The sequence below is a fragment of the Schistocerca cancellata genome, chromosome 5 (assembly GCF_023864275.1).
Source record: "Schistocerca cancellata isolate TAMUIC-IGC-003103 chromosome 5, iqSchCanc2.1, whole genome shotgun sequence".
In the NCBI taxonomy this organism is placed as follows: Eukaryota; Metazoa; Arthropoda; class Insecta; order Orthoptera; family Acrididae; genus Schistocerca; species Schistocerca cancellata.
This window is the reverse complement of record NC_064630.1, coordinates 762,001,563-762,026,781: the sequence shown is the minus strand read 5'-3', so window position 1 is coordinate 762,026,781 and position 25,219 is coordinate 762,001,563. Positions and strand designations below refer to the sequence as shown.

The following is a 25,219-nucleotide window of genomic DNA, read 5'->3' as shown; positions in this document are numbered from 1 at the left end:
GCACTTTGTTTCTTAGAAATTAAAACTGCTGCAAGTCTTAGGCTTTAGCCAGAAGGCAAGCCAGGACAATAACACAACTAGACTCTTTAAACTATACTACAACACACCATAATAAAAATCTGTGGTTAACAAAATTGGAACAAAATATTGCTAACTACCTTGGAATTGCATGCAGAATTTGGGCAGCAAATTCATCAAAAGATGGTCACTTGGTTGCAATAAACTGTAAAATAATTTGCACCTCTCAGTTTAACTGTAATGTAATTTGAGTCAAAAATTTAAAAAATCACTTTTTTATGATACAATGGCCATCTTCAGATGCTATGGGCGACATCTGATGAACAAGTGTCCATGCGTCTGGTTTCTTGGGAAGACATATGTTTACTAGGGCACAGAAGTGGTCTACTTTGATGCAGTGTTAATGAAACACAAAAAGTAGTCCACATCAAAAATATGTACATGTAATTTTATTGCTAAAGGGTAAAATGCATTTTAAGGGAAAGCAGTAACAGGCAATAGAGACTAAGAGTTTCTAAGCTTTGTTGTTGGTGTACACACCTGTTCGTATGTTCCAAAGCCAGTCTGGATATTCAGAATCTTCCTTCAGTTTGATATCTTCGCCTTCTTTGTATATGTTACTACCACAAACATAAGACACTAACCTAGCTGGATCTGTTTCTACAGGAAGAACCTTTTTCTCCATTACAGGACCTAATTTGCCAAGTTTCTTCCGTTTTCCAAGCCCAGCTACTGTGGCACCTATATAAAAGTCACGTTAATTTAATAGTTCCCTAAAATGATTGGTAATAATGTCATTCATTTAAACAAAAAGCAGCCACAAAGAAAATGAAAGCTTAAATTAGTGAGGTTTCACCATAATTCACATTAAATGGGTATCCTAGTCCACTTTACACAAATGTTTTCTAAATTCTGAAGTTATAATTAGCAAAATAACACAGAGCATATATAATGACTAAATAAAAAGTACATGAACTGTAGTGTTATTTGATATTCTGTACAGTGTAATTTAAAGCAATTAATGTAATTTTATCATATTAATGAACAACAGGATTAAACAAATTAAAGTTATAGTAAAAATTAAAATTCTACACTAAATAAGCTTGACACACTGACTGGCACAAAAAATGTTACATGTAATGAATGATGAGTAGTCATCTATTTAATAAAAGTGTAGCACTTTATCCTATATTTTTAGATGAGGATGTTACTGACATTGCCTCACAAGCAAATAATAAAACTTCAATTGTTTACTGCAATAGACTTAACTGTTCTTCCCTACACAACATGAAATACATCACTGGATGTGAGACGATAATGTCTTCTGTCTCTTTATTGTTGTACCTTGTATTGCTCCCATTTCAATTACACACGTTTGTTGGATCTTTCTCTGATTATAATAATTGGCTTTCTATAATACACATGTTGTTAAACCCTGAAAATGCTGCAAAAACGTAGCTTTGGTAGGAGATGGTTGCAGTGGGCATTATGTTAAAAATGTGTTGAGAGCTACAACGTCAACAATTTCCAAAACTATAAGAAGAAAGAGGAAAGTTGGACACTATGGAATGAAACCAGGATCACACGTGAGAAGAGTAACATTGGCAAGAGAACACCATTTCTTACAACTTCAAGTGCCCCACCACTGCCACTGAAGTAAAAAATCAACTCCACCTAGTCTGAGGGGTCAATGTTTAGTGAGAGAACCATCCGGAGGAGACTGTAAGAAGCAAATTTTCAATACATGAGACCTGCTGCAGGCCAAGAACTCACCACAGCGCATCACACAGTTCAACTATGTTTTGCATGAGAATATTGTGGGTGGAGAATACAACAATGGAGCAAATGATGTTTACTGATGAGTTGGTAGGGCCTGTGTACACCAGTCGGTAAAGAGAGGGTCTGGAGAACGCCTTGCACATTCTCATCCAGGGTGCATTCTCAGGGTGGTTCTCTGATGGTGTTAGCAGGAATCTACTCCACTATAAAGACAGATTTGGTCTTTATAGAGCATGGGAGCCTTGCAACACATAGATGTAAGGAGGAAATTTTTTGGAGCATGTTATGCCTTTTGCTCCATTTACTGGTCATGGTTTTATATGAATGCGTGACAATGCACAACCAGATGTTGCAAGAATTGTGCAGGAGTTCTTGGATTGAATGGAGATTCATGCCACTGCATGGCCCACTTGAATCATATTGAGTTGAGAATGCCTTTTGCAGGCAAGTGCTCTACCGACTGAGCTACCCAAGCATGACTCACGCCCCGTCCTCACATCTTTAATTCCGCCAGTACCCCATCTCCTAAAATCCAAACTTCACAGAAGCTTTCCTGCAAAACTTGCAGAACTAGCACTCCTGGAAGAAAGGATATTGCAGAGACATGGCTTAGCCACAGCCTGGGGATGTTTCCAGAAGGAAATTTTCACTATGTAGTGGTGTGCGCTGGTATGAAACTGAGAAATTGAGCACAATAAGAAACCATTCCAAATTATCACAAATTATGTACTGGAGAGATATATGTAAAATGCAGTTGAAGTGTACATCCCAGCAAAGGAGGTTACGAATTGTTAACAGCTTGTATACAAGGGTGGTTTGAAAAGTTCTCGGAATCACCACGAGAGGTCAGCACTAGCGCAATGAGCTGTTCACGTGATATTCGTTAGACTGTTGCCTGTAAACAGGTGACACACCAGTGCTCTGGGAAGAGAGCTGTGGTGGTGGCATGGCTCTGTTGTTTTTCCCACATAGGGATTTGCGAAGATGGAAAAAAAATCGAGATTTGAGCAGTGATTAAGAATTTCGTAAATGGAAGTATGAAACCAAAGGACATTCATGCCAATTTCCAGAATACACTGGGGGACCCTGCTCCTTCATATTCAACTGTTGCCAAGTGGACAAATGCATTTAAATTTGGTTGGGAGAGCTTAGATGATGATCCACGCAGTGGTCAGCCAAGGTGTGTCACTACTCCAGATATCATTGCAAAAGTGTACAAAGTGGTCATGGAGGATTGCCGACAAAGTGTACGAAATTGCTCACACTTACCAGATGTCATCTGAAAGGGTGTATCACATTTTAACTGAAGAATTACAAATGAAAAATTTATCTGCAAGATGGGTGCCCCAACTCTTGATGCACGCCCGCACACATGTGCCATCAACATGGCAAAATTACATGAACTAAGGTATGAATTGTTGCCACACCCACCATATTCACCTGATATAGCTCTGTCAGACTTCCATCTCTTCCTGAAACTGAAAATTTTACTTGGTGGACGAAGATTCACTTCAAACTAAGAATTGATAGCCGTTGTTGACATTTATTTTACAGACCTGGAGGAAAATCATTTTCGAGATGCGATCAAGGGACTGGAACGTCGTTGGACCAAGTGCATTAATCTACAAGGCGACTACATTGAAAAATAAAAAAAAAAGTTTCACTGATGAAAGTACTTTTTTTCTGTTCTAGATTCTTGCATGCGCAGCGGGCCCAGTTCTAGGAGGGAGATAGGGGCAAATTCATACTATTGAGGGAAAAAACCTTGTTTCACAAAGCGACGAGCATCCATCGCACATTAGTCTATCGATTATTCATATGACTTTGAAACGCATCCCTGTCAGTTTTTGAACATTTTTGAAAACATTATAAGTTGATTTCTGAATCAGTCGTTAGTTGATTTGTGAATGTGTGCATAGTGTACATGATGTCTCTGTCAGGGGAATCCTTCTGAATAATTACTGTAATTACAGCGATTTATGTACAGGGAACAAAACTAGTGACCTGGCTGGACTTCACACAGATAGCATTAAGTATCTACAGCCAGATGATTTGTGTAGCATAGTACATTTTATTTTGCGGCTCACTATGTAGAGTTATTAACAAATTTCAGAGAACAATGTTAAGTAACTGAATATCATTGACTTCGCATTACTTATGTAATGTAAGCACGCACAGCTGCAAAGTTGTCTGGAGGCACAAATGTTATATGTTCCATGCTGAATTGGCATTTGGAGTGACATATCATGGCAATGATGCGAGCACATTAAGATGTAAGTAAACATGTTTACAACCAATGTAAATATTGTATGTTTGTCTAATGATTCAGTATTTATCAGAAGCTGGCTGAGATGGCACAAAAAAAAAGGAAAAAATAAGAAGAACATGCTTGATATGGAAATTCTGAGTGGCTAGGGCCTTCTGTCGGATAAACTGTTCGCCTGGTGCAAGGCTATCGAGTTGACGCCACTTCGGCGACTTGCGTGTCGATGGGGATGAAATGACGGCGATAAGGACAACACAACACCCAGTCCCTGAGCAGAAAAAATCTCAGCCGGGAATCGAACCCAGGCCATTAGGTATGACATTCCGTCATGCTGACCGCTCAGCTACCAGGGGCGGACAACACGCATGACGTACATGAGCAACTCATGTTACAGCAGTCCTCTTGTGAAGCTTAGTACACACTGTGATACACAGTTGAGACTCATTGCCACAATTCTTTGTCATGGACCTCTTATGGCATTCTTCATCATGCCACAAAAATTCATGTTCACATATAGGTTTGATTCAAGGAAGACAGAAAGCTGAAAGTTGAGCCATCTGTTGCACTGAAAACAACATATCTTATGTAAATGAAGCAAACAAAGTTGCTGAATCAGTTTTTTTTGGAAAACATTTTACTTGTAGAATAAAAAGTACAACAGCCTATATTTATGATTCGCTTGTTTTTTTCTCTGTGGAATTGTTCTTAAACAATTGCAGTGAAGCTATAGCTCAAAAATACTTGATTATTTCAAATTCTAAACCTCATATCACAGCTTGATGATGAGATAGTTATCTTTTCATAGTTGGTCATATATTTTATTAGAAATACAGTAAGCAGATTCAGAAAGATGTAGGTTGCAGTAGTTATTTGGGGATAAAGAGGCTCACATAGGATAGGGTAGCATGGAGAGCTGCATCAAACCAGCCCTTGGACTGAAGGCTGCAACAACATTTCATTACAATACTTCACAATACTACAATACAATATTCACTGCCAGTTGTTCAAAGAAGTTTCTGTGCATTAAGGATGTGAATTGTCACTACTAATCTGAGGGAAGCAGAAACTGGCAGTCACAAAAAACTACTTAACAATCTGATACTGTATTCAGTGTATTGTTTCATCTACACTGAGTACTTGTCTTGCATCTTTCCTGGTCTAAGTTTCTCAGTAACTTAGTTCCTCCTTTATTATATTTTCAAGTGACCATTATTAATTTATTATATAAAGTTTTATGTCTCATTTATGGTGGTTTCCTCCACAAGAACAAATAATCAGGTAATGATAAATAGGATTGATAGCTATGAAACAGTGTGTTGAATGTTTTAAGTTTCAACAATGTGGGGCAACTGGATACAAATGCATCTCTCAGAGTTTAGATGTCACAAGAATTAGTAATGTCAAATACACAGAAGTGAAAGACTTATCTGGTGAGGTATAAATAATGTGTTAACTGGGGCAACAAATGTTGTTGCAAGTTTTGTGATTATTACAAACAAAAAGATGGGTAACAAAATTGATTAATTCAACCCATGCTGTCACACAATTAATTTTCTTGTAAATACAAAACTTTCAATATGAAAATATTTGTATGCTTAAGAAAGTGATGATTACAAAACAGAAAAATGAGAAAATTGAGGTACTGATCAATTATGTGACGATAATGGAATGTAGTTGAATTAAATCGGGTGATGCAGAGGGTATTAGATTAGGAAATGAGACGCTTAAAGTAGTGAATGAGTTTTGCTACTTGGGGAGCAAAATAACTGATGATGGTCAAAGTAGAGAGGATATAAAATGTAGACTGGCAATGGCAAGGAAAGCATTTCTGAAGAATAGAAATTTGTTAACATCGAGTATAGATTTAAGTATCAGGAAGTCATTTCTGAAAGTATTTGTATGGAGTGTAGCCATGTATGGAAGTGAAATGTGGACGATAAATAGTTTGGACAAGAAGAGAATAGAAGCTTTCAAAATGTGATGCTACAGAAGAATGCTGAAGATTAGATGGGTAGATAACATAACTAATGAGGAGTATTGAACAGAATTGGAGAGAAGAGAAATTTGTGGCACAACTTGACTAGAAGAAGGGATTGGTTCGTAGGGCATATTCTGAGGCATCAAGGGATCACCAACTCAGTATTGGAGGGCAGTGTGGAGGGTAAAAATCATAGAGGGAGACCAAGAGATGAATACACTAAACAGATTCAGAAGGATGCAGGTACTGGGAGATGAAGAAGCTTGCACAGGACAGAGTAGCATGGAGAGCTGCATCAAACCAGTCTCTGGACTGAAGACCACAACAACAACAACAACATCTCACTTTGAGACACAGTATTAGATGAAGGGAAAGGTGGAATTATTGGAACGTATCGGTCAAGGGAAAGAAAAATAATACTTTTCTAATTGTTTCAACTGTCTTACACAAAAATGAGGAGGTAAAACAATAAGTCTGAGGACTCAACAGACTTTATTACCTGGACACAGCATGGTGTCTGAAACGTACCATATATTGGACTGAAAAGAAGACTTGTGTGGATAAATATTGGGATCATAAGCCAGTAATGAGAACAAAATTCTTAAATTTGAATAAATAAAGAGCAAACAAGGCATATGCAGAATTGGTGGGAGGAGGGAATTACATGACAAAAGAGAAGAGGAAACTCACTGAAGTAATGATTGTTGAATGAAGCAAACACCAGAGACATAGAAAAAGACGGGTATAATATCATATGTAGGGGTGGAGATGTTATTGTGGCCAAAGCAGAGGCAGGAATAAGCTATGTGAGACTCCAGTTTACTGGTGATAGAAGCACCATACTACAATGAAACAGATCACCCAATAAATAAATGCACACCCAGAACAGATGAGAGAGAGACATGAAACTGCCTTGTATCCTTGTTTGACAACACAGAGGAGATGGAGCACATAGACTTGATTCTCTCAGTGTCAATGTCAAGGGCACCACCAGCAGCTGCTAAGGTGGGTGACACCTCTGGCAGAAACTCCAAAATTAGAGGGGCAGCACTGCCTAGCACCACCCAGGTTGTATTTAGGTTTGACTGTCACTCATCATCTAGTTTACCACATGCATCAACCTCAACTTATTGGACCAATGGACTGTGTGTGTGGTGTGTGTGTGTGTGTGTGTGTGTGTGTAGTTGGAGAGGATGAGTGGCAGTCAAAAGTAAACACAGCACTGATCTGGCTCTATCATTTCAGAGTTTCTTTCAGAAGACCCTTTCTCAGAGGATGCAGTCTATGTCTGTGTGATTAGGTTATGGCACTCCTTGATGATGTTGGAAGGCAAACATCAATATCAACTATATAATCTGCTGATCTCACAAGAAATAGTAAAAAGGATAGATACTTTTTAAAAATCTAAACAACAGTCCAACAAAGTTGAAATAGCCTGTTGCTACCATATAGCAAGGTCAGGAAAAAGCCAAAGAGACCAAGGAACATAAAGAATGGCACACATTAAATCGACAGGCAAAGGTCCCCAATTACTCTGCTTGAGATAGAAAAGGGTGACCTAGGAAAAAGACAATAGAAAAACAGTCAGCCTGGACAATATCTGCATCAGATAGAAGCACTTCAGGTCAACTACAAAACTTTGGCTAACCCAACATTTTACCAACTATCTTATGTTGCTGAAAACAAGTCCATATGAACCCAAAAAGCTATTGTCCTATCTCTCTTCTGTCACCTGTATAAACTTTTGGAAAGAAATGTTCTACATAGATCAGCAACAATCGTAGAAACTAACCAAAAACCACAGTAAGCCATATTTCAATTAGGCAAACAATGCACAAACCAAGTAGTCAACCTAATAATAACAGGAGTTGTTTTTATAGATCTAACTACAGCATACAACACAGTCAACCATCAGAAGCTCTTATCAAAGGTACTCAATATGATACATGACCACCACATAAAGAAGTTTATTGGTACTTTGCTTCAAGACACTTCTTTGTGAAATTTCACAAAATTTGAGAAGGTGGAAATTAAAATATAATGGTTCTCATCAGACTAATATTTAATTCCTCTTCTATTTAATACATTCACAGATAACTAGCCCACTGGGCCTGTAACTTAGCCTTTATGTGGACAACCTAGTGTCTGCTTAATGCCTCTTCTACTTAGCCTAATACATTCACAGACCACCAGCAAGATTTTAAATTATGTGGATGACCTAACACTTGCTGCCCAAGCAACAAGTTTTAAAGAGGCCAAAAATAAATTCCACACTGTTCTTGACAACCTGGGTACGTATTATTTTTCAAACCAATTATGACGAAATCTTCCCTCCTCCAACACCAATGAAACATTGAGAGGTAGTGGCTTGCAACCTCACTGCTATAGAAGCTGTACAGCAATTGCAAACAAAATCACAACTGGGGAGTACCTGTGGAGAAGCCAGACTAACACATGATTCCTGAGGAGGGGCAGGAGGCTTTGGAGTAGTTGCAGGGGCAACAGTCTGGATAAATGACTGATCTGACCTCTTAACATTACCCGTAAATGGCCTTGTTGTGCCAATACTGAGAGTGGCTGAAAGCAAAAAGAAGCTATATCTGTTATTTTATTGTGAGGACATGCATCTGTACTGTATGGCCTAATGATAAGAAGTCCTCTTGGGTAAAATATTCAGGAAGTAAAATAGTCCCCCATTCTGATCTCCGGAAAAGTCCTACTCCAGACAATGTAGTCATCGTAAACAGCAAAACTGGCATTCTATGGGCAGTAGTGTGGAATTTTAAATCTCTTAGTCTGATAGATAGCTCAGAGAATGTAAAGAGGGAACTGGATTCGTTGACATGAGACACAGTGGGATTTAGTGCAGTGTGGTGGTGGGAAGAACGGAACTTTTGGCCAGTACAATACAGGGTTGTGGATAAGCTCTATGAAAAGCACATTGAATGAATAATTATAATTATGATAAATATGAAGACAACACCCATCACAGTAATACAAGTCTGCATGCCAACTAGTTCTGTAAATGACAAAGAGATTGAAAGAATGTATGATGAGATGAAGGAAATTATTGAGTCATGGGAAATGAAACTTTAATTGTGTTGGGTGACTGAACTTGATAGTCAGAAAACAAAGAGAAGGAAAAATAGTGGGACATCAAATGGGGATAAGGAATGAAAGAGGTGCTGTCATTTAGAATTTTCCACAGAGCATAATTTAATCATTGCTAAAACTTGGTTTAAGAATTGTGAAAGGAGCTTGTACATGTGGAAGGGAACTGGGGATGCTGGAAGTTTCAGTTTAGCTACATAATGATAAAACAGAGATTTTGAAACCAAATTTTAAACTGTAAGGCATTTCCAGGGGTAGACGTGGATTACGAAAATAATTTATTGGTTATGAACTGCAGATTAAAACTGAAGAAATTGCAAAACTGTAGGCATTCAAGGAGAGGGGTCATTGATAAATTGAAAGAATCCGAGGTGGTTCAGGATTTCAGAAAGAGCTTTAGGTAGCAATGTACCAGACAGGGGAAGGAAAACAACAGAACGTGAATGGATAGGTTTGAGAGATGAAATGTTGAAAGCAGCAGAGGATCACACAGGTAAAAATGTGAGGCCTAGTAGAAATCCTTCGGTAACACAAGATATATAGGATATAACTGATGAAAGGAGAAAATATAAAAATGGAACAAATGAAGCAGGAAAAAAGCCCCTGGATTACATTCCTTCTGAATTACTGCGACTCTTGGGAGAGCCAGCCATGACAAAACTATTCCACTTAATGTGCATGATATATGAGAAACAGGTATGAATACTGCTGAACCATCAGTTCAATAAGCCATAACTCCAGAATATTGACATGAATTATTCACAGAAGAATAGTAAAACTGGTATAAGCTGACATCAGAAGATCACTTTGGGTAGTAGAAAAATGTAAGAACAACTGAGTCAATACTGACCCTATCTTAGAAGATAGGTTGATGAAAGTCAAAACTGTATTTAGCGATTTAGAGAAAGCTTCTGACAAAGTTGAGGGGACTACACATTTTCAAATTTTGTATGGAACAGGGATAAAATACAGTGAAGAAAGATTGTTTACAGATGTACGGAAACCAGATTACAGTTATGAGTTGAAGAATATGAAAGGGATGTAGTCGTTGAGAAGTGAGTGAGACAGCATTGTAGCCTATCCCTGATTTCATTCAATCTGCACATTAGACAAGTGGTAAAATAAACCAATATGAAAAATGTAAAGGGAATTTAAGTTAAGGGAGGAGTTGAGATATTTCAATGACATTGCCATTCTGTCAGAGACAGCAAAGGATTTTGAACAGCAGTTGAACGAAATGGACAGTATCCAGAAAACAGACAATAAGGTGGATACCAAAGAAATAAAAAACTGTTATTTAATGTAGCCGAATTAAATGAGAGCATACCGAGGAGAATAGGTCATGAAATGAGACACTAAAGGCAGCAGATGAGTTTTGCTATTTGGGCAGTAAAATAACTGGCGATGGTTGACGTACAGAGGATAGAAAATTCAGACTGGCGACAGCATGAAAAGAGTTTCTGATGAAGAGAAATTTGTTAACATTTAGCATAAATTATTTATCTGGAGAGTGGACAACTAGTATGAAAGTGTAACATGAACACTAAATGGTTCACACATGAAGATAATAGAGGCTATATTAATGTCATGCTAACTAATAATGCTGAAAATGGGATCACAAGTCCAGCCTGAAACCACTCAGCACATGTCTAACAAGTAGACACAGCATTGAATTCCACCGGATGCATGGTGTCAGGCTGCTTGCAGTCCCCTCCATAAACAGCTTACTGTCCTGTACAATCTGGAATTCAGTATCAGTTCCAGGAACAGGATTATCAACACGAATTAACACTTCATGCTGCAATCTTGTTTGCGGAGAACACATGAAAGTGCAGATGGACCTGAACTGTCTGCCTCAGCAGAAATTAGAAAAAGTAATGCAATCATCAATCTGAAGATTGGTTTGAACACCACATTGCTTTACTAGGCATGGTACTATTGGAAGTAGTATCCTGTAGCTTTTCTCCAACTTTTGAACTGACTTACCCACCCAGTTACAGGGACACGTACAATTTAAATGTGGATTCCAAAAATATTTTTCATATCAACAAACATTGCCAGAGGTAAAAGGGGTGATAAATGACAGGGATATTCCTTGTAAAGTAGGAAACATTTATGATTTTTAAAAGTTTAAAATTTGGTACTTCTTATGTATTTTTTGAAAAGGTTTGACTTTTTACTGTATGGCAACAATGATTGTTGCTCATTATTGCTTCCCCTCCATAATTTGTAGCCATTTTTATATGTCGATGCGTTTTTCATGTGATGGCGGTGTGAATTATTGGAGATTTTGGACCTTGATTTCAACTGATTGACAGGTAAGAATTAGTATGTCATTATTTATATTACTGTTGCATACCCTAATGTATTGCATATACAGTATAAAATTGAAGTACGTAAATTACAGGTTAGGATGAATAACATAATACAACAACATGAACTTTCATGTAACATGAGTCACTTCTACGTAATTAAGTTTATATATTAAGCAGATAACTTCATTTTGTTCCATAATTTACTTCTTTGTGTGAATGTGTAACTAATATCACTATTAAAAATTTCCCAATTTGAACCAATATTGTAAAAACAGAAAATTAAATGTGTAACATGAGTCACATAATTTGAGTCACCGTTATATTTTTTTAATGTTAAAAGAACAGGATGCCTTTAACAGCAGCAGAAAGACAGAAAAGGAGGTAGGAAAAGTTAAACAGAGAAGAAAAATATTAAGAATTTAAGAAGAAGCGCCTGGAGGAAGCTAGAAAAAGTCAACAGAAGCATTAAAAAAAGTTCCTGTATTTGAGTCCACATAAACAATGACTTATTAGAAGAAAGAAGCTCTAAAACCAGGGAAAGAGTTAGAAAACATAGCATAATGTGAGGCAGAAATCAGCAACATAGTACAGCTGGGTTTTCACTGTATAAGTCACATAGTGCCCTAGGTAAAGCCATGGCTCAAGCTGATCATTTCTTGCCATTGTCAACACGACATAAAGTCATAGTTGTCCTTGAGCTGTTCAGTGACTTGTGTGGAAATTCATCAGATGGAAAGTCTGAAAGACCCAGTGATGGCAGTAGTCTACAAAACAGAGACCTTAGTTCTGAAACTAGAGACTTGGTAACTGGTTTCTACTGTCATGACATCAGCTGCCAGTCACCAGGCAGGGAGCACACAATACTGATTAGAAAAAATAATGAGAAACAGTTCACTTTCATAACTTAGTAATGTCCATCATGGAAACATATGGTGTATTCAAACAGGAACAACCTGAAGTCCAAATTGGGAAATACAAGTATGGCCACCAAATGTTCAGTTAAGGAGAAAACTACCTCATAATGTATGTTCATGTAAATATCACAAAAATTTCATAAATGTCATCAGCAGCCTTCATAGGAAACATGATAATATTTCAGCTTAGAGCAACAAATTTGTATCAGCCAAAATTTGCCAACCACTCGGTGAGCTTTGTTGGTAGAATGAATGTAAATTGTCAAAATGGTAGAGGTCTCAAACTAGCCCGTAAAATTGATGAGCTGGAAATTGCAAACTTATCATGATATATTTGGAAGATGGAAGAAAACAATTCTAAGCTTATTAAGTCAAAGAAGAAGGCTCTACAGCTGATACAGTAAAATAAAAAATTTCCATAACCCCTCAGTTTCTTGTTCATTACTACACAAAGAGAGCTCAGTCTACATCATATCATCAGAAAAAGGAAATAGTTCTGAGCCAATATTCTACGTAGTTTGCATCACTGCTTATTGATTTTGCTTAAAATCATATTTCTGTTTATGAAGATAAGGTGCAAGGTGCATACTGAGCACAAGCATAAGTTAGTATTTTCACTGTGGCCTTCAGGTTCTCATCACACAATTGTTGTTGTTTCAGATAGCTTAACCCATTCCAGGGATACTGTGATTGCATACATTAGTGAAGTACTGTCAACTATACCTGAAAATTTGAAGGTAGTTTCAATCTGATCAGATGGATCTGCCTCACAATTAAAAACAAATATATTACTGTCATTGCATTTCAACATCAATTGTTATTCAATGTGGAAATCTAATGGAAATTTTTTGCTACATCCCATGATAAAGGAGCCATAGACGGAATTGGTGCTCTTATGAAAAGGTAAGTGTGGAGTGCAGTAAAAAAGTGAAAATTCATGCTAGATGGAGCAGTAACTTTTGCTTAGGCAGTTGCAAGTACCACAACTATGCAGGTTTTTCATATGTCCACTGATGAAATTTGAGGAATCAAGGTGAAACTTAATTTGGCTCAAATATTTCCTTCAGCATCATCAGTACAAATAAAAGGCATTCACTGCTTTCACTACAAGGAAGGAGTACTACAAACATATCTGCTGTCTCCAAAGACTTTCCCTGCAGCAGACTGTGATACTGAAGAAACTACAAAAAGCGTGAAAATTGGAGACTGGTACAAAGTGGAATATGATGGAAAATTCCATGCTGGAGATGTACATGCAATTTTTGGAAATTATTAATTTGTGGAATGCAGCATACTGGTCACTATTGGAAACTGACTGCAAAATGTGATGACATTCTGTTTACACAGGACATAATTATACAGAAAATTAATCCACCTGATGTTGTCCATGCAAGGCAATATTTTTAGTCATTAGACTTCCCACTGAGTTTACAATTTATTTTCCCAGATGTCATGCTCTTATAATTTTTCACAATGTTTAAAAAGTGAAATGTTAATGTTAAGTTTATCTTGTGGGTCATTCCATGTCAAGTCATCCAGGCCATGACACTCATTATCTAGTTGTGAACTGAGATTTTGTGTACTGCTTTTGTATCTAATATCACGAACTTTTGTCAATTCTTACTGCTTTATATACATTATTTTGATAGCAAATGCTGTAAAAATTTGAAAATTGGCTGCAATTTTTAAAACAAAAAATGGTATGCTGGTAGTTTTTTCCCTGAATATCCTTTCGGACATGTAGTTTAAATTGTCCAATTAAATTTTTGTAAATTAATTTTTTTTAAATTTTATTGTTAAAATAGAAAAAATACTTTCGATAATTGCTCCCCTCCACCTCTGGAAAACACTGAAAAAATTAGAAACTGTTCTACAAATAATAAAGTTTCATAAAAAAAGTCAGCTTTGAGAAATGAATGGCACTGGGGAAAACAATTTTTACATCACAAACATTATTATCAGGCCAATAGAAGGATGGAGATGGTCCATGAGGATGCACGAACCTTACTGTAATATCTCCTGCTTCAGAATTCACCATCTCAACGATTCCCAAATAACAAGAAGAGTCATATGCACATGCAACACAGCAGATGGGCTGCACAGTGCATTCTGGCATTAATGGCGGAAGTGCATCTGAGAAATCATGCATGGCACTAAAATCTGTATCAAAGCTCAGCCCTTTTTGCTCCTGTCTTGGTTGGTGATACTGATACAATGTGATGCATAGATCATGTTCCAGAAATTGTTTTCGCACTTGTGAAATGCTGAGAAAGATAATGTCTGACTTGTATCATTTCATCTTTTGAAACAGAGAGAACTGAAATGCCTTGCAGGTTCTCACGACAGAATTCAAATACTTGTGAAGCTGCAAGTATTTCAGTTCTATAAACAATTTGCGAACTTGTTTTTGTGCCAAGTCTTTTAACAGTGCCACCAATACCATCACAGAGAGATTTGCCACGGCTGGTAGAAAACAAGGACCAGCTGCACTTTATGTTGAAGTCGTGTTCATGGTAGCAGATATTTCTGAAATTCTTACAATTTTTATATTGTGCAGCACAACCACAAGTGAAATATTCAACATATGCAAGCTACATTTCTGGAAACTCACACTTAAAAAATTCAATACAGTCTTCTGAGTCTGGTACACAACAGCAACATTATGGTGGTGGTGGTTAGTGTTTAACGTCCCGTCGACAACGAGGTCATTAGAGACGGAGCGCAAGCTCGGGTTAGGGAAGGATTGGGAAGGAAATCAGCCGTGCCCTTTCAAAGGAACCATCCCGGCATTTGCCTGAAATGATTTAGGGAAATCACGGAAAACCTAAATCAGGATGCGCCACCTCGCTCAATAGCAACATTATGTTCTAGATCATCAGAAACAATGCAAATACTTTTTGCATGCAACTGTTTGTCCTTTTTGTAATATATATGGACAGTGTGAAGAGTGCTGCTGCCTTTATTCCATTGGTACCCCTGTACTTCATCTTGAACAACAAAACTGAGATTTTCACTGAAATCCATTAAAATTAACACTGATCCTTCATCAAGTGTTTCTTTCTTCATTTTCAGATAAGAAGATTGTGATTGAGAAATAAAAGAGTGTGTAGTAAGTTTTTCAATTTTCTTAATTAGTGTGTCACAGAATTCTGACAGAGAAGTGATTTGAACACTTAAAATCGTTCATCAGTTGATACCCATTGACTGTACTAAACCATCTCATCAGGATCATAGTCTTCTATTTCATTTTCTAAGTGGGTTTGAAGCAACGATCTGGTGGAGCATTTTTCACACAGACAAAGCAAACAGACTCGGCTATGTTATTATTTTAATTAGATCTTGGTATGTTTCTTAAATAGAACTGGAATTTGGAAGCAATTTCATGTTTTGGTGGTAAATGCTCACACATACGATATGATCCTGCAAGTACTACTGTTTGGGTTGAAGAGAAGCAAATTTTGAGAATCCTAATTTGTCTTCAGGATTACTTAAAACAAGACGCTTTTGTCCACAGATATTTTTGCTGGTGCTCACTTTGTCTTTTTTCCCAGGAATTATTCTGGTGTTTTTATCATCCAAATAAAAACTCTTTACTTTTTGCACTGTATCATGTGCCAATGTCGTTCCTCTTTTCTGCTCTGCCATTGATAAAATACCCTCCTCCTTAAAAGAGCTCTTGCTTGTTGTACCAAACATTCAGAAACCTGAAATTTGGAATTGACTTTCTGTCGAGACCAAGTTGGCGGCACAAGATTAAGTAAGTGAATCTTTCCCGATTATTGGCATATTCAATTTTCTGCTTGATTTTGTCCATGAGTTCATCATGATGTTTTGCTTTTTCTTCCACTTCTATTAAATCACTGTCAGGGATAGTGCTTGCATCAGCAGCCAGCTCAACTTGATATGTATGTGAAATTTTAGTTTTTAGAGCCCCAGCTGCTGATTCCAATTTTCATTTGAGTCGTCACTTGATTGTTTTTCATTAATAAGTTTGATACAGGTTGGGCACATTTTGTCACCAGGAATAATGCTAAAGCCTCTCATTTTGAAAGTCTTTGCCTTTTCTAAACTAATTTCATGCTGTCCAGATGGATAGCATGAAATTTATGGCACTTGAAGGGATCACAGCAAATTTTCTTATGTAGAGAGAATTTGCGAAGGTACCTGTCTTTGTGTTTAACACACACACATGAAACACTTAAATCACAGTATGAATGACTGTTGCTTTGCTATAATAAAAGTCCTTGTTCTTCACTGGTCAGTTAATTCACAAAAGTCACAGCATTATTGCATATATCTTGCAAATACTGTCCAAGAAAACACTGCCTACTTGTACTTTCTATATTGCTTCAGTCATAAAACCAATATTTGTCATAAATAATTCAAAACATGATTGATGTAATGTAAAAAGTAATTAAATAATGAAAAATCATTCTATCCCATTGTTTCATTACTAAAGTATTTCACATTATTATTGTAACATTAGGAGACTTACTTCTGTTTTGGAATGAATAGTAAAAAACTGCAACAACTGAATTTTTAACCAATAATTGACTCTGGGTACAACTCAGTACAAGAGCTCAGAACTGCATGCTCAGCCAACACATGACTCAAAACAATGGAACTGGATGACGCAGAACATGTAGTGGCTATAAAACAGTGTTCTCAGATATGAGTTGTTCCTAGGAATCCAGTGGAACCAACTTCAGCATGGTATTCACGAATTAGCAACTTCAATATTTCTTTTACAGTAACATTGTTTTTCACATTTCCCATTATTTCTACAAACTAATTCTTTCTGTGTGACATAATGGAATATTTAGAATAATATTGTAAGTTTTTCAAAAGTACCTATAAGGGGGTAATACCTCAAAAAATTATCATATTCATGCATGGATTTTGTTTAAAATATATTATTTACAATTTTTTCTGAAATGTACAAGAAATTCAAGCCTTCACTGCAAAACTGTAGGTCTATGCAAGCCTGAATTCCTGAATCTGTATAACTTTTTTTTATCATAAGTAAAAAAGTAATTGACCTGCAACATTTACATTTTCGAAATGTGAATATATCTAGGCAAACTTCCACCACCCAAAATTTCAAGGAATTGTGTAACAATGGGGGTAATTTCCTATAATTTCTGGATGATTTGACGTGGAATGACCCTTATTTGGTAAATAACATCATATTGTCGTTTCTCTGCCCACAAGAAAAAGTTTTTCCAACGATAAGTAACCAGTAACATGAGTCACGTAACATTGAGTCACACGCTTTTTTCATAAATGGTAAATAATTAAAAGAAACAACCACTGACCCACATATCACCAGCCAGCAACTGCTACCCTGTGATGGATGATGTGCAGTACTGGCTAGAATAGCACTGCCAAATATCAACAAAGAAGTCACAGCATACAGGCAACATACAAATGCATGGTGCAGGTCAAACAAGTTTCTCTGTGGGGAAACTACCAGGATAAACCATAGGGATGGATCCAGAAAGAAAAACTGCCACAGGTGCACAGAATGAAGGTTGTAAATCTATCAACCAAACCACTGGGGAGAACCAAGGCCGACTTAATAAAATGGTGGTTCCTTCTAACTGATAGAAGCAATGTGTGTGATTGTGGCGAACCCCATATAGCAGCGAATCCTCCCCAATGTCTTTTAGAACCATGTTCAACTAGGACCCAACAGTGGGAAATGCAACTACACATAACACAGCCCGATATTAGCCTGATAATATCTAACTTTCTGTGCACAGCTGTATGTTCCCAACAGAAAATAAATAAATATATTATTATCAAAGAAGCAATGAGCAGACAGAAATTAACAGATGCCACATATTGATGATCATGCAAGTTTCTTTTATTTCAGACATTCATATTGTGTTACCAATCACACAATTACACACTCTCACCATAGGATGTCCAAAGAGTTGTTCTGACTATTGACATACAAAGACAATAACCTAACTTCAGGAAACGCCCCACTGCCGATTAAAGGCTCGTGGGATATCAGTATTGTGGCCTGAGTGAAAGAATATTGGGTAAGCATACTAAGGGAACTAGGGCAAAGAATTCAGGGCCCAGTGCATGCTCAACTACTTCCACACCTGAACATTTTTACATCAAGTTTAGAGCTTAGAAATCCAACTGCTTCTGCTACTGTTAATTTAGTAACAATAAATTGGGGTCAATCCATTTCAAATCACCCAGGCGATGTTACTCAACATTTTTGATTTTCTTGATTTTTTTTATCATGACTTCCCTATAGACAGACATTCACAAAACACTGTTTTAAAAATTTTTATAAGTCATAGTTTGTTTCTGGCAGCTGTCTTTACAATGGCGGTTGGGCAAATTTTAGTGGAAATCGACGTTTGCAGAAAGTTTAAGAGCCATGTTATTTTAAAAGATATCAGAATAATTCAAAAACCAGTGTGCTCAGCATGAAATGAACTTCAGGCATAATTTTTCTATCATGCAAGAGAGTCACTCAAACTCTTTCTGTGAAGACTGAAAAAAATTATCAATCTTCACTTTTTAAGGCCTTCAATTTTCATGAAGGAAGAGACTCACTAATAATATGTTATCTCTGTGTTGTGTACTTACATAACTACCTACAGTAAAAGTTGCAGTCCTGTTTTTTCTAGAGCTTTTCAAAAATGGCCAAAACCCTTCTAACGTCAATTTTCACAGGTCAATATCTAAAAAGGGACTGAATGAAAACAAGTGAAAATTTTACAGAATGTTCTTTATTCTCATGGGAATATCTCACAAAAAAATTATGACTGACACTCAACTACATTGAGAGTAATAGAGCAGCAAATTTCAGTAAAAACGCTACCCCTCTACAAGCTCATGCAGTGCCAAGTTAGCAAAGCTTGAAATTATTACAGCTGACATTGGTCAAATGATGTTTAAATCATTACGTACAATAAATGATCAAATATTTCTACTTTTAAATAACAATGGGCAGAGATAACAACTGGTAAGAGTTCTAATTCTTAAAATTAACAGTACATTTGTTGTACTACACTTGTGTACAGTATACACATGATAATGTTTCTCCATGTATACAGATTTAAAACTTCAGTTGTAACTACTTGCCAGCTGCAATTTTCATTAGGGAGTTAATCAAACATGATATTTCATTCCATAGTTTATCAGTTATGTTGTGTGTTCTACCAGACACTGTTGTGAGCTCCAGTGGAGTCAGCTTTCGTACTATTTTATTTGTAGGCACCCAAGCAGTGTCATTTTTGGAAAGTTGAAAGGCATTTCTTGGACCAGAAGGGTGAAAGAAATGCACTAAAACATCATTGTTATCTTCACTTTTCTCTTCAATTTTTCCAAGCCACCACTTCTCTTCATACATACAAACAACAAAATCGTTATTTGTAAAAGATGATACATTTGTAAAAAGTATTGAAGTTTGATGATCATCAAAGTTGGAGCCTTTGGAAGTAACAAAACATCTTATTTGATTGTCACTTATGGGAACATATGTGTGATAACTCCTTGTTACTTTCAATGGTAAACAACAATCAAATCTCTCAGTTAGCTTTGTTTTGATTTGTTCAATTTCAGTTGAAGAAACAAACATATATCTAATTCCAGTAATATTCTGTTGACAGTATTTGAACAAATCATGTGGATTCAGGATCTGTTCTGTATAAGGTCTTTGAAGGGAAGCTCGTGTAACTTCTCTTTTTGTTGTTCCGCCTATCCCATCGCATGAATTCTTTCCGTGTGATGAGCCAAAGAAATTCCACTCTGCTGGTAAACCAAAATCATTTTTGTGTTGGCAGATATTAATGAAATTTTTCGTATTTTTGTACTGGCTGCTTGCACCATCACTAAAGTAGATTATCTTTTCAACATTACGTTTGATATTCTTAATTTCTCTAATGAGGTGATGTTGAAATGCATACACAGTCGTGGTATTATGTTCTAGGTGGTCACTAATTACACAAATAGATTTGCAACACACGTTGTCTTCTTTTTTAAAGTAGATGACAAACGGATGCAGTGTCGCTTGCGCATTAGTCCAGTCAAAACTTTGAATTTCATCCTGTACTGTAAATGTATAGTTTTCTGCAAAATCACCAATCACTAAACAGTGGGTTTGTTTCAGGTTTCCTTAAAATATTGAGCTTGAGCTTTTGAGATAAAGTGATGGGATTTTAAAAGCACCAGCTTATCGACAAGAGACTGTAAAAAATCCTCACTGGGCATTACCTGTGTAATAAGTTCAACTCTATCAGTTTGTACCCATTGTTTGAAAACTACTTCATCAGGCAAGATGTCAAGTTCATTTTTTAAGATATCAAGTAGGGTATCTGGTTCAGGACATCCTGCACATATGTCAAGCATACATTTTTCATTATCAATATCACATACCATGAAAGCTATCAGGTCTTTATAATTTGCATTAAGCTTTGCTCCTTCCATCATAAGCTTTGTGTTTTGATGATGCTTGCAAACGCATACAGTTTGAGTTCCTGATGAACCCGGAAGAACACACCACTTTGGTCGTAGAACACAAAACATAGAGGGGCCAATTTTGTTATCTGGGTATTTTTGTTTGTAGAGGCTGTAGAGCTCATTCAGTGAGAGAAGAATTTTCTGCTTCCGCACCTTAACATTGTCAATCACAGCAGAAACCAGGACACATGCGACTATTGTCATCATCCTCGTAAAATTCTTTAACACTATCAATAACAACTTATCTTATTTTGTTGGCACCTTGTCTTTTCGAAAGATGTGGTAAGATACCTTGATCCATAACTAGCTGCCTAGTTAACTTCACCACGTATTCAGATGCACCAAATTCCTCGATTATTTTTTTCTTTGACCATGATCTTGGCAAGAGGCTAATTATCTTAATTTTGTCATCTTTACTGGAAACTTTGAATTTTTCTTTCATTTTGGTAATAAGTATATCATACTCACTTTGTACATTTTCTGTACTATTTCCATTCTGAGCATCTAAGTCATTATGGAAAGATTCTTCCAATTTTCGCTTGACAACACTTGTAATTTTATCAGTTTTTCTTTGTAAAGCTGATAGTCGCTGGTCTTTGTTGAGCTTTGTTATTTTACGTAAAGGAGATAATTTCAAAGTTTCACAGATTGATTCTACTTGATGCAAAGGATCATCCTCAACCAATTCAAAAGGCCCAGGAAGAAATTCAGGATCATTCTCAACACTAATTGCCAGTTTTTCAGCTGGTTTGTTTTCAGATATTCTTGATGCGCAAGTTGGGCATAGAGCTTGTCCAGGAATTAGGTTAATATCCACATTTTTTTTGTTTAAGTTAAGCTCTAGAAAAAGCAGGACTGCATTCTCAGGACTGCAACTTGTACTGCAGGTAGTTTTATAGTACACAACACAGAGATAACATATTATTAGTGTCTCTCTTCCTTCATGAAAATTGAAGGCCTTAAAAAGTGAAGATTGATAAATATTTCAGAGTCTTCAAAGAAAGAGTTTGATTGACTCTCTTGCATGATAGAAAAATTATGCCTGAAGTTCATTTCATGCTGAGCACAATGGTTTTTGAATTATTCTGATATCTTTTAAAATAACTCGGCAATTAAACTTTCCGCAAATGTCAATTTCCACTAAAATTTGCCCAAACGCCATTGTAAAAATTGCTGCCAGAAAAAAACTATGACTTATAAAATTTTTTTAAACAGTGTTTTGTGAATGCCTGCCTATAGGAAATTCACGATAAAAAAAATCAAGAAAATCAAAAATGTTGAGCAACAAATTTTATTCATATTGGGTGATTTTAAATGGATTGACCCATTGCAGAACTATGAACTGATGATAAGTTATGGAGCTGGAAGGGGATAACCGGGACATAGTTACGGAAACAGAAAATTGATGGAAAAAAGGAAAAAAACAATATCCAAATGTTGGGTCAAATGAAGGAAGGGTTAGTGTTTTTTAACGTCCCGTCAACAACGAGGTCATTAGAGACGGAGCACAAGCTCGGGTTAGGGAAGGATGGGGAAGGAAATCGGCTGTGCCCTTTCAAAGGAACCATCCCGGCATTTGCCTGAAACGATTTAGGGAAATCACGGAAAACCTAAATCGGAATGGCTGGAGTCGGGATTGAACCGCCGTCCTCCCGAATGCGAGTCCAGTGTGCTAACCACTGCGGCACCTCGCTCGGTCTGGGGTCAAATGAAGCTACCAGTACTCTAGGGCCTAATGAAGATATTCCATATGATGTCATGTATGTGGAAACAGGATGAGAATAGAATGCTGATCATATTTCTTTTGCATCTATGTTCACTTTAAGAATCTAAGTTGCAGTGACAGACTGATATGCAGCATAGCCTGAGGTCTAAGTTAAGTTGTTTGGTTGGTTTAGGGTATAAATGGACCAAACTGCAGTGTCATCAGCCCTCTAATTTAGGTTGTAAGGCGACTGGCTGTAAGTGGCAGTGTGGTACCTATGTAGTGCTTTGGTTAATATTAAATGTTTTCCCACAGTGGAAATTAGTATATGGGAAATTCAGGAGTATGCTTTAGTGTAGACAGAAACTCAATGACAATCTACATCTACATCCATACTCCGCAAGCCACCTGATGGTGTGTGGCGGAGGGTACCTTGAGTACCTCTATCGGTTCTCCCTTCTATTCCAGTCTCGTATGTCATGTGGTTATGTTGAGAGATTATAACTTTAAGACATGACATTAAAATAATCAAAGTTCGATGCATTTCTCATTTAGAACTGTTATCTACTGTATTCAATCATTTTTGACCTAAGTCAGAAAAAAATACTACACATACTGAAGGAATCTTGGACGCAATAGCAAGTCATATCAATGACACCATTCACGAAGCAAGATTCTGATGTGTGAACATTCTGATGAAGCAGAAGAACTGTCCTAGTGTGACAGTGTCTTCCTCTCAAAACCTTTGTTGTGGTGACAGAATGCTCAGTAGTGTAGCCTGGGGTCTAGGTTAGGTCAGAAAGTGAAACTTTTGTTGAATTTGTAGTTTACCCAAAGGTCTACATTCACTACATTCTTAATGGGCCTACTTTTAATTATAAATAGCAAAAGTGGCATGATAAATCCACAAAATATGCATTACAGAACTGATAAAACTTCTTTGGGGGAATCCTTGGGAGATTGATAATAGAAAAAACTGAGTTTACATGTAAATTGATAGAATATGCATACAGGAAAAACACATTTGTCCTTCACACATTCTGTCAGAAGAAATTATGTAAAAAATGTAACTGGCAAAGGCACAATAAAACAGAAAATAAAATTAACTACGTCTTACCAAACAATAAAGAAATTAAGCAGAATGTGATGGTCTTAAAACCACTTTAGAATTTCATATCATCATAGTACAGTAGGGTCCAGAGTAACAATATAGACAAAGCTAAAAATGAAAAATGCAAAAGATAGCATATCAAAAAAATGTTGATTAGAATAATTTTCTCAGAATACTGAGATAAACCAGATCAAATTTAGCAGCACGTTTAAATCTTTATCCAATCAAATTTGTTCCTACATTGGATAACTGGGGAATTATTTCAAAAAAAAATGTACAATAACATAAAATGGCTTATCGTAATAAGAAAATGGCAAGTAATGAAGAGAAGGCGTGAGTTACGACTAAATGAAAGTCAGAACATGACGGAATTGGTTGAACGGAGCGAAACAATAAGGGGAAAAAAAAGAGTCTCAGAGAGAGATTGTGAGTAGGCAGGCTATCACCTACATTTTCTGTAAGAAATCATAAGCAGACGGGAAAATCATGTGGTTATGTTGAGAGATCATAACGTTAAGACGTGACATTAAAATAATCAAAGTTCGATGCATTTCTCATTTAAAACCATTACCTCCTATATTCAACCATTTTTCACCTAAGTCAGAAAAAAATTAATGGGTTGCAAGAGGAGTATCAGTGCAGAATTAACGGAGCATCTGAGTGACTAGAGTTAGAATTATTACTATGGTTATTCAATATTGCATAGTTTTTATACAGTACCAAGCATTTACTGAAACAGTCTTGACTCACCAGCCTCTGCTTTTTTGGAATACATCAAATTGTTGATTAAAAAACATGATCTCCTCTGCAGTATAGTTCTACAAATGTTCATATTTTGTGTCTTTCACGCCCCCAAATATAACTTTTCTCATACATGCAAAACTTCCGACACAGTAGTTCTACTGCCGGTCTGTTTCATAACATTCAAAACTATAATATTATCTTTGACTTGTTTGTAAACAAATTGTATGATTTGTCTCCACAAGCCCGTAAAACTTCCACACGCATGTCCTCAATAAGACCTTTGGTTACCACATGTAAACAAACAATAAATTCACGAGCTCCTGATGTTTAACAAAAATAAATACTTAAAAATTAGAGTTTCTGACACTCAGACGTGTTTTGCGAAACAACGACTTCGCGGTTGTTTTTAGAGACGAACATACCGATACACTGCTCTCTCTTAAGGTCGATCAAACTTAACGGAACAGAACGGAGCGCCAAAACATTTCATAATACATTTTAAATCACAGTCTAACATAAAAGTCGCGACACACCATCTCTCTCTGGTATATCCGCTGCGGCAACAGCGCACCAAGCGAACAGGAAGTTATATTAGTGAATTCGGTTACATTTTATGAAGGCAAAATCGAATCGTAATTGTTTATATTGGCCTGTAGAATGGTTTTTACAAACGGCAGCGTCCGTAGCGTAATACAATGAGGCAATAATAAGAAGGAGACACCACATTTATCTATTTTTAGGTTTCCTAAGGACCCTAGGAGGTGTGAGTCGCTACATTACAGAACGGTTTA

General features: G+C 36.7%; 1 protein-coding gene across 1 annotated transcript in view; it reads right to left on the bottom strand.

Moving 5' to 3' along the window:
- LOC126188197 (39S ribosomal protein L54, mitochondrial) overlaps positions 1–24,793 on the bottom strand; it is a 32,633-nt gene extending 7,840 nt beyond the window's left edge. The window contains exons 1-2 of the mRNA XM_049929739.1: positions 24,435–24,793; positions 559–759 (exon numbers count right to left, since the gene is read on the bottom strand). Of these exons, the coding sequence (XP_049785696.1) occupies positions 559–759; positions 24,435–24,516 (283 nt within the window). The 5' untranslated portion in view covers positions 24,517–24,793. The remainder of the gene's footprint in view (positions 1–558; positions 760–24,434) is intronic.
- Positions 24,794–25,219: the final 426 nt, after the last annotated feature.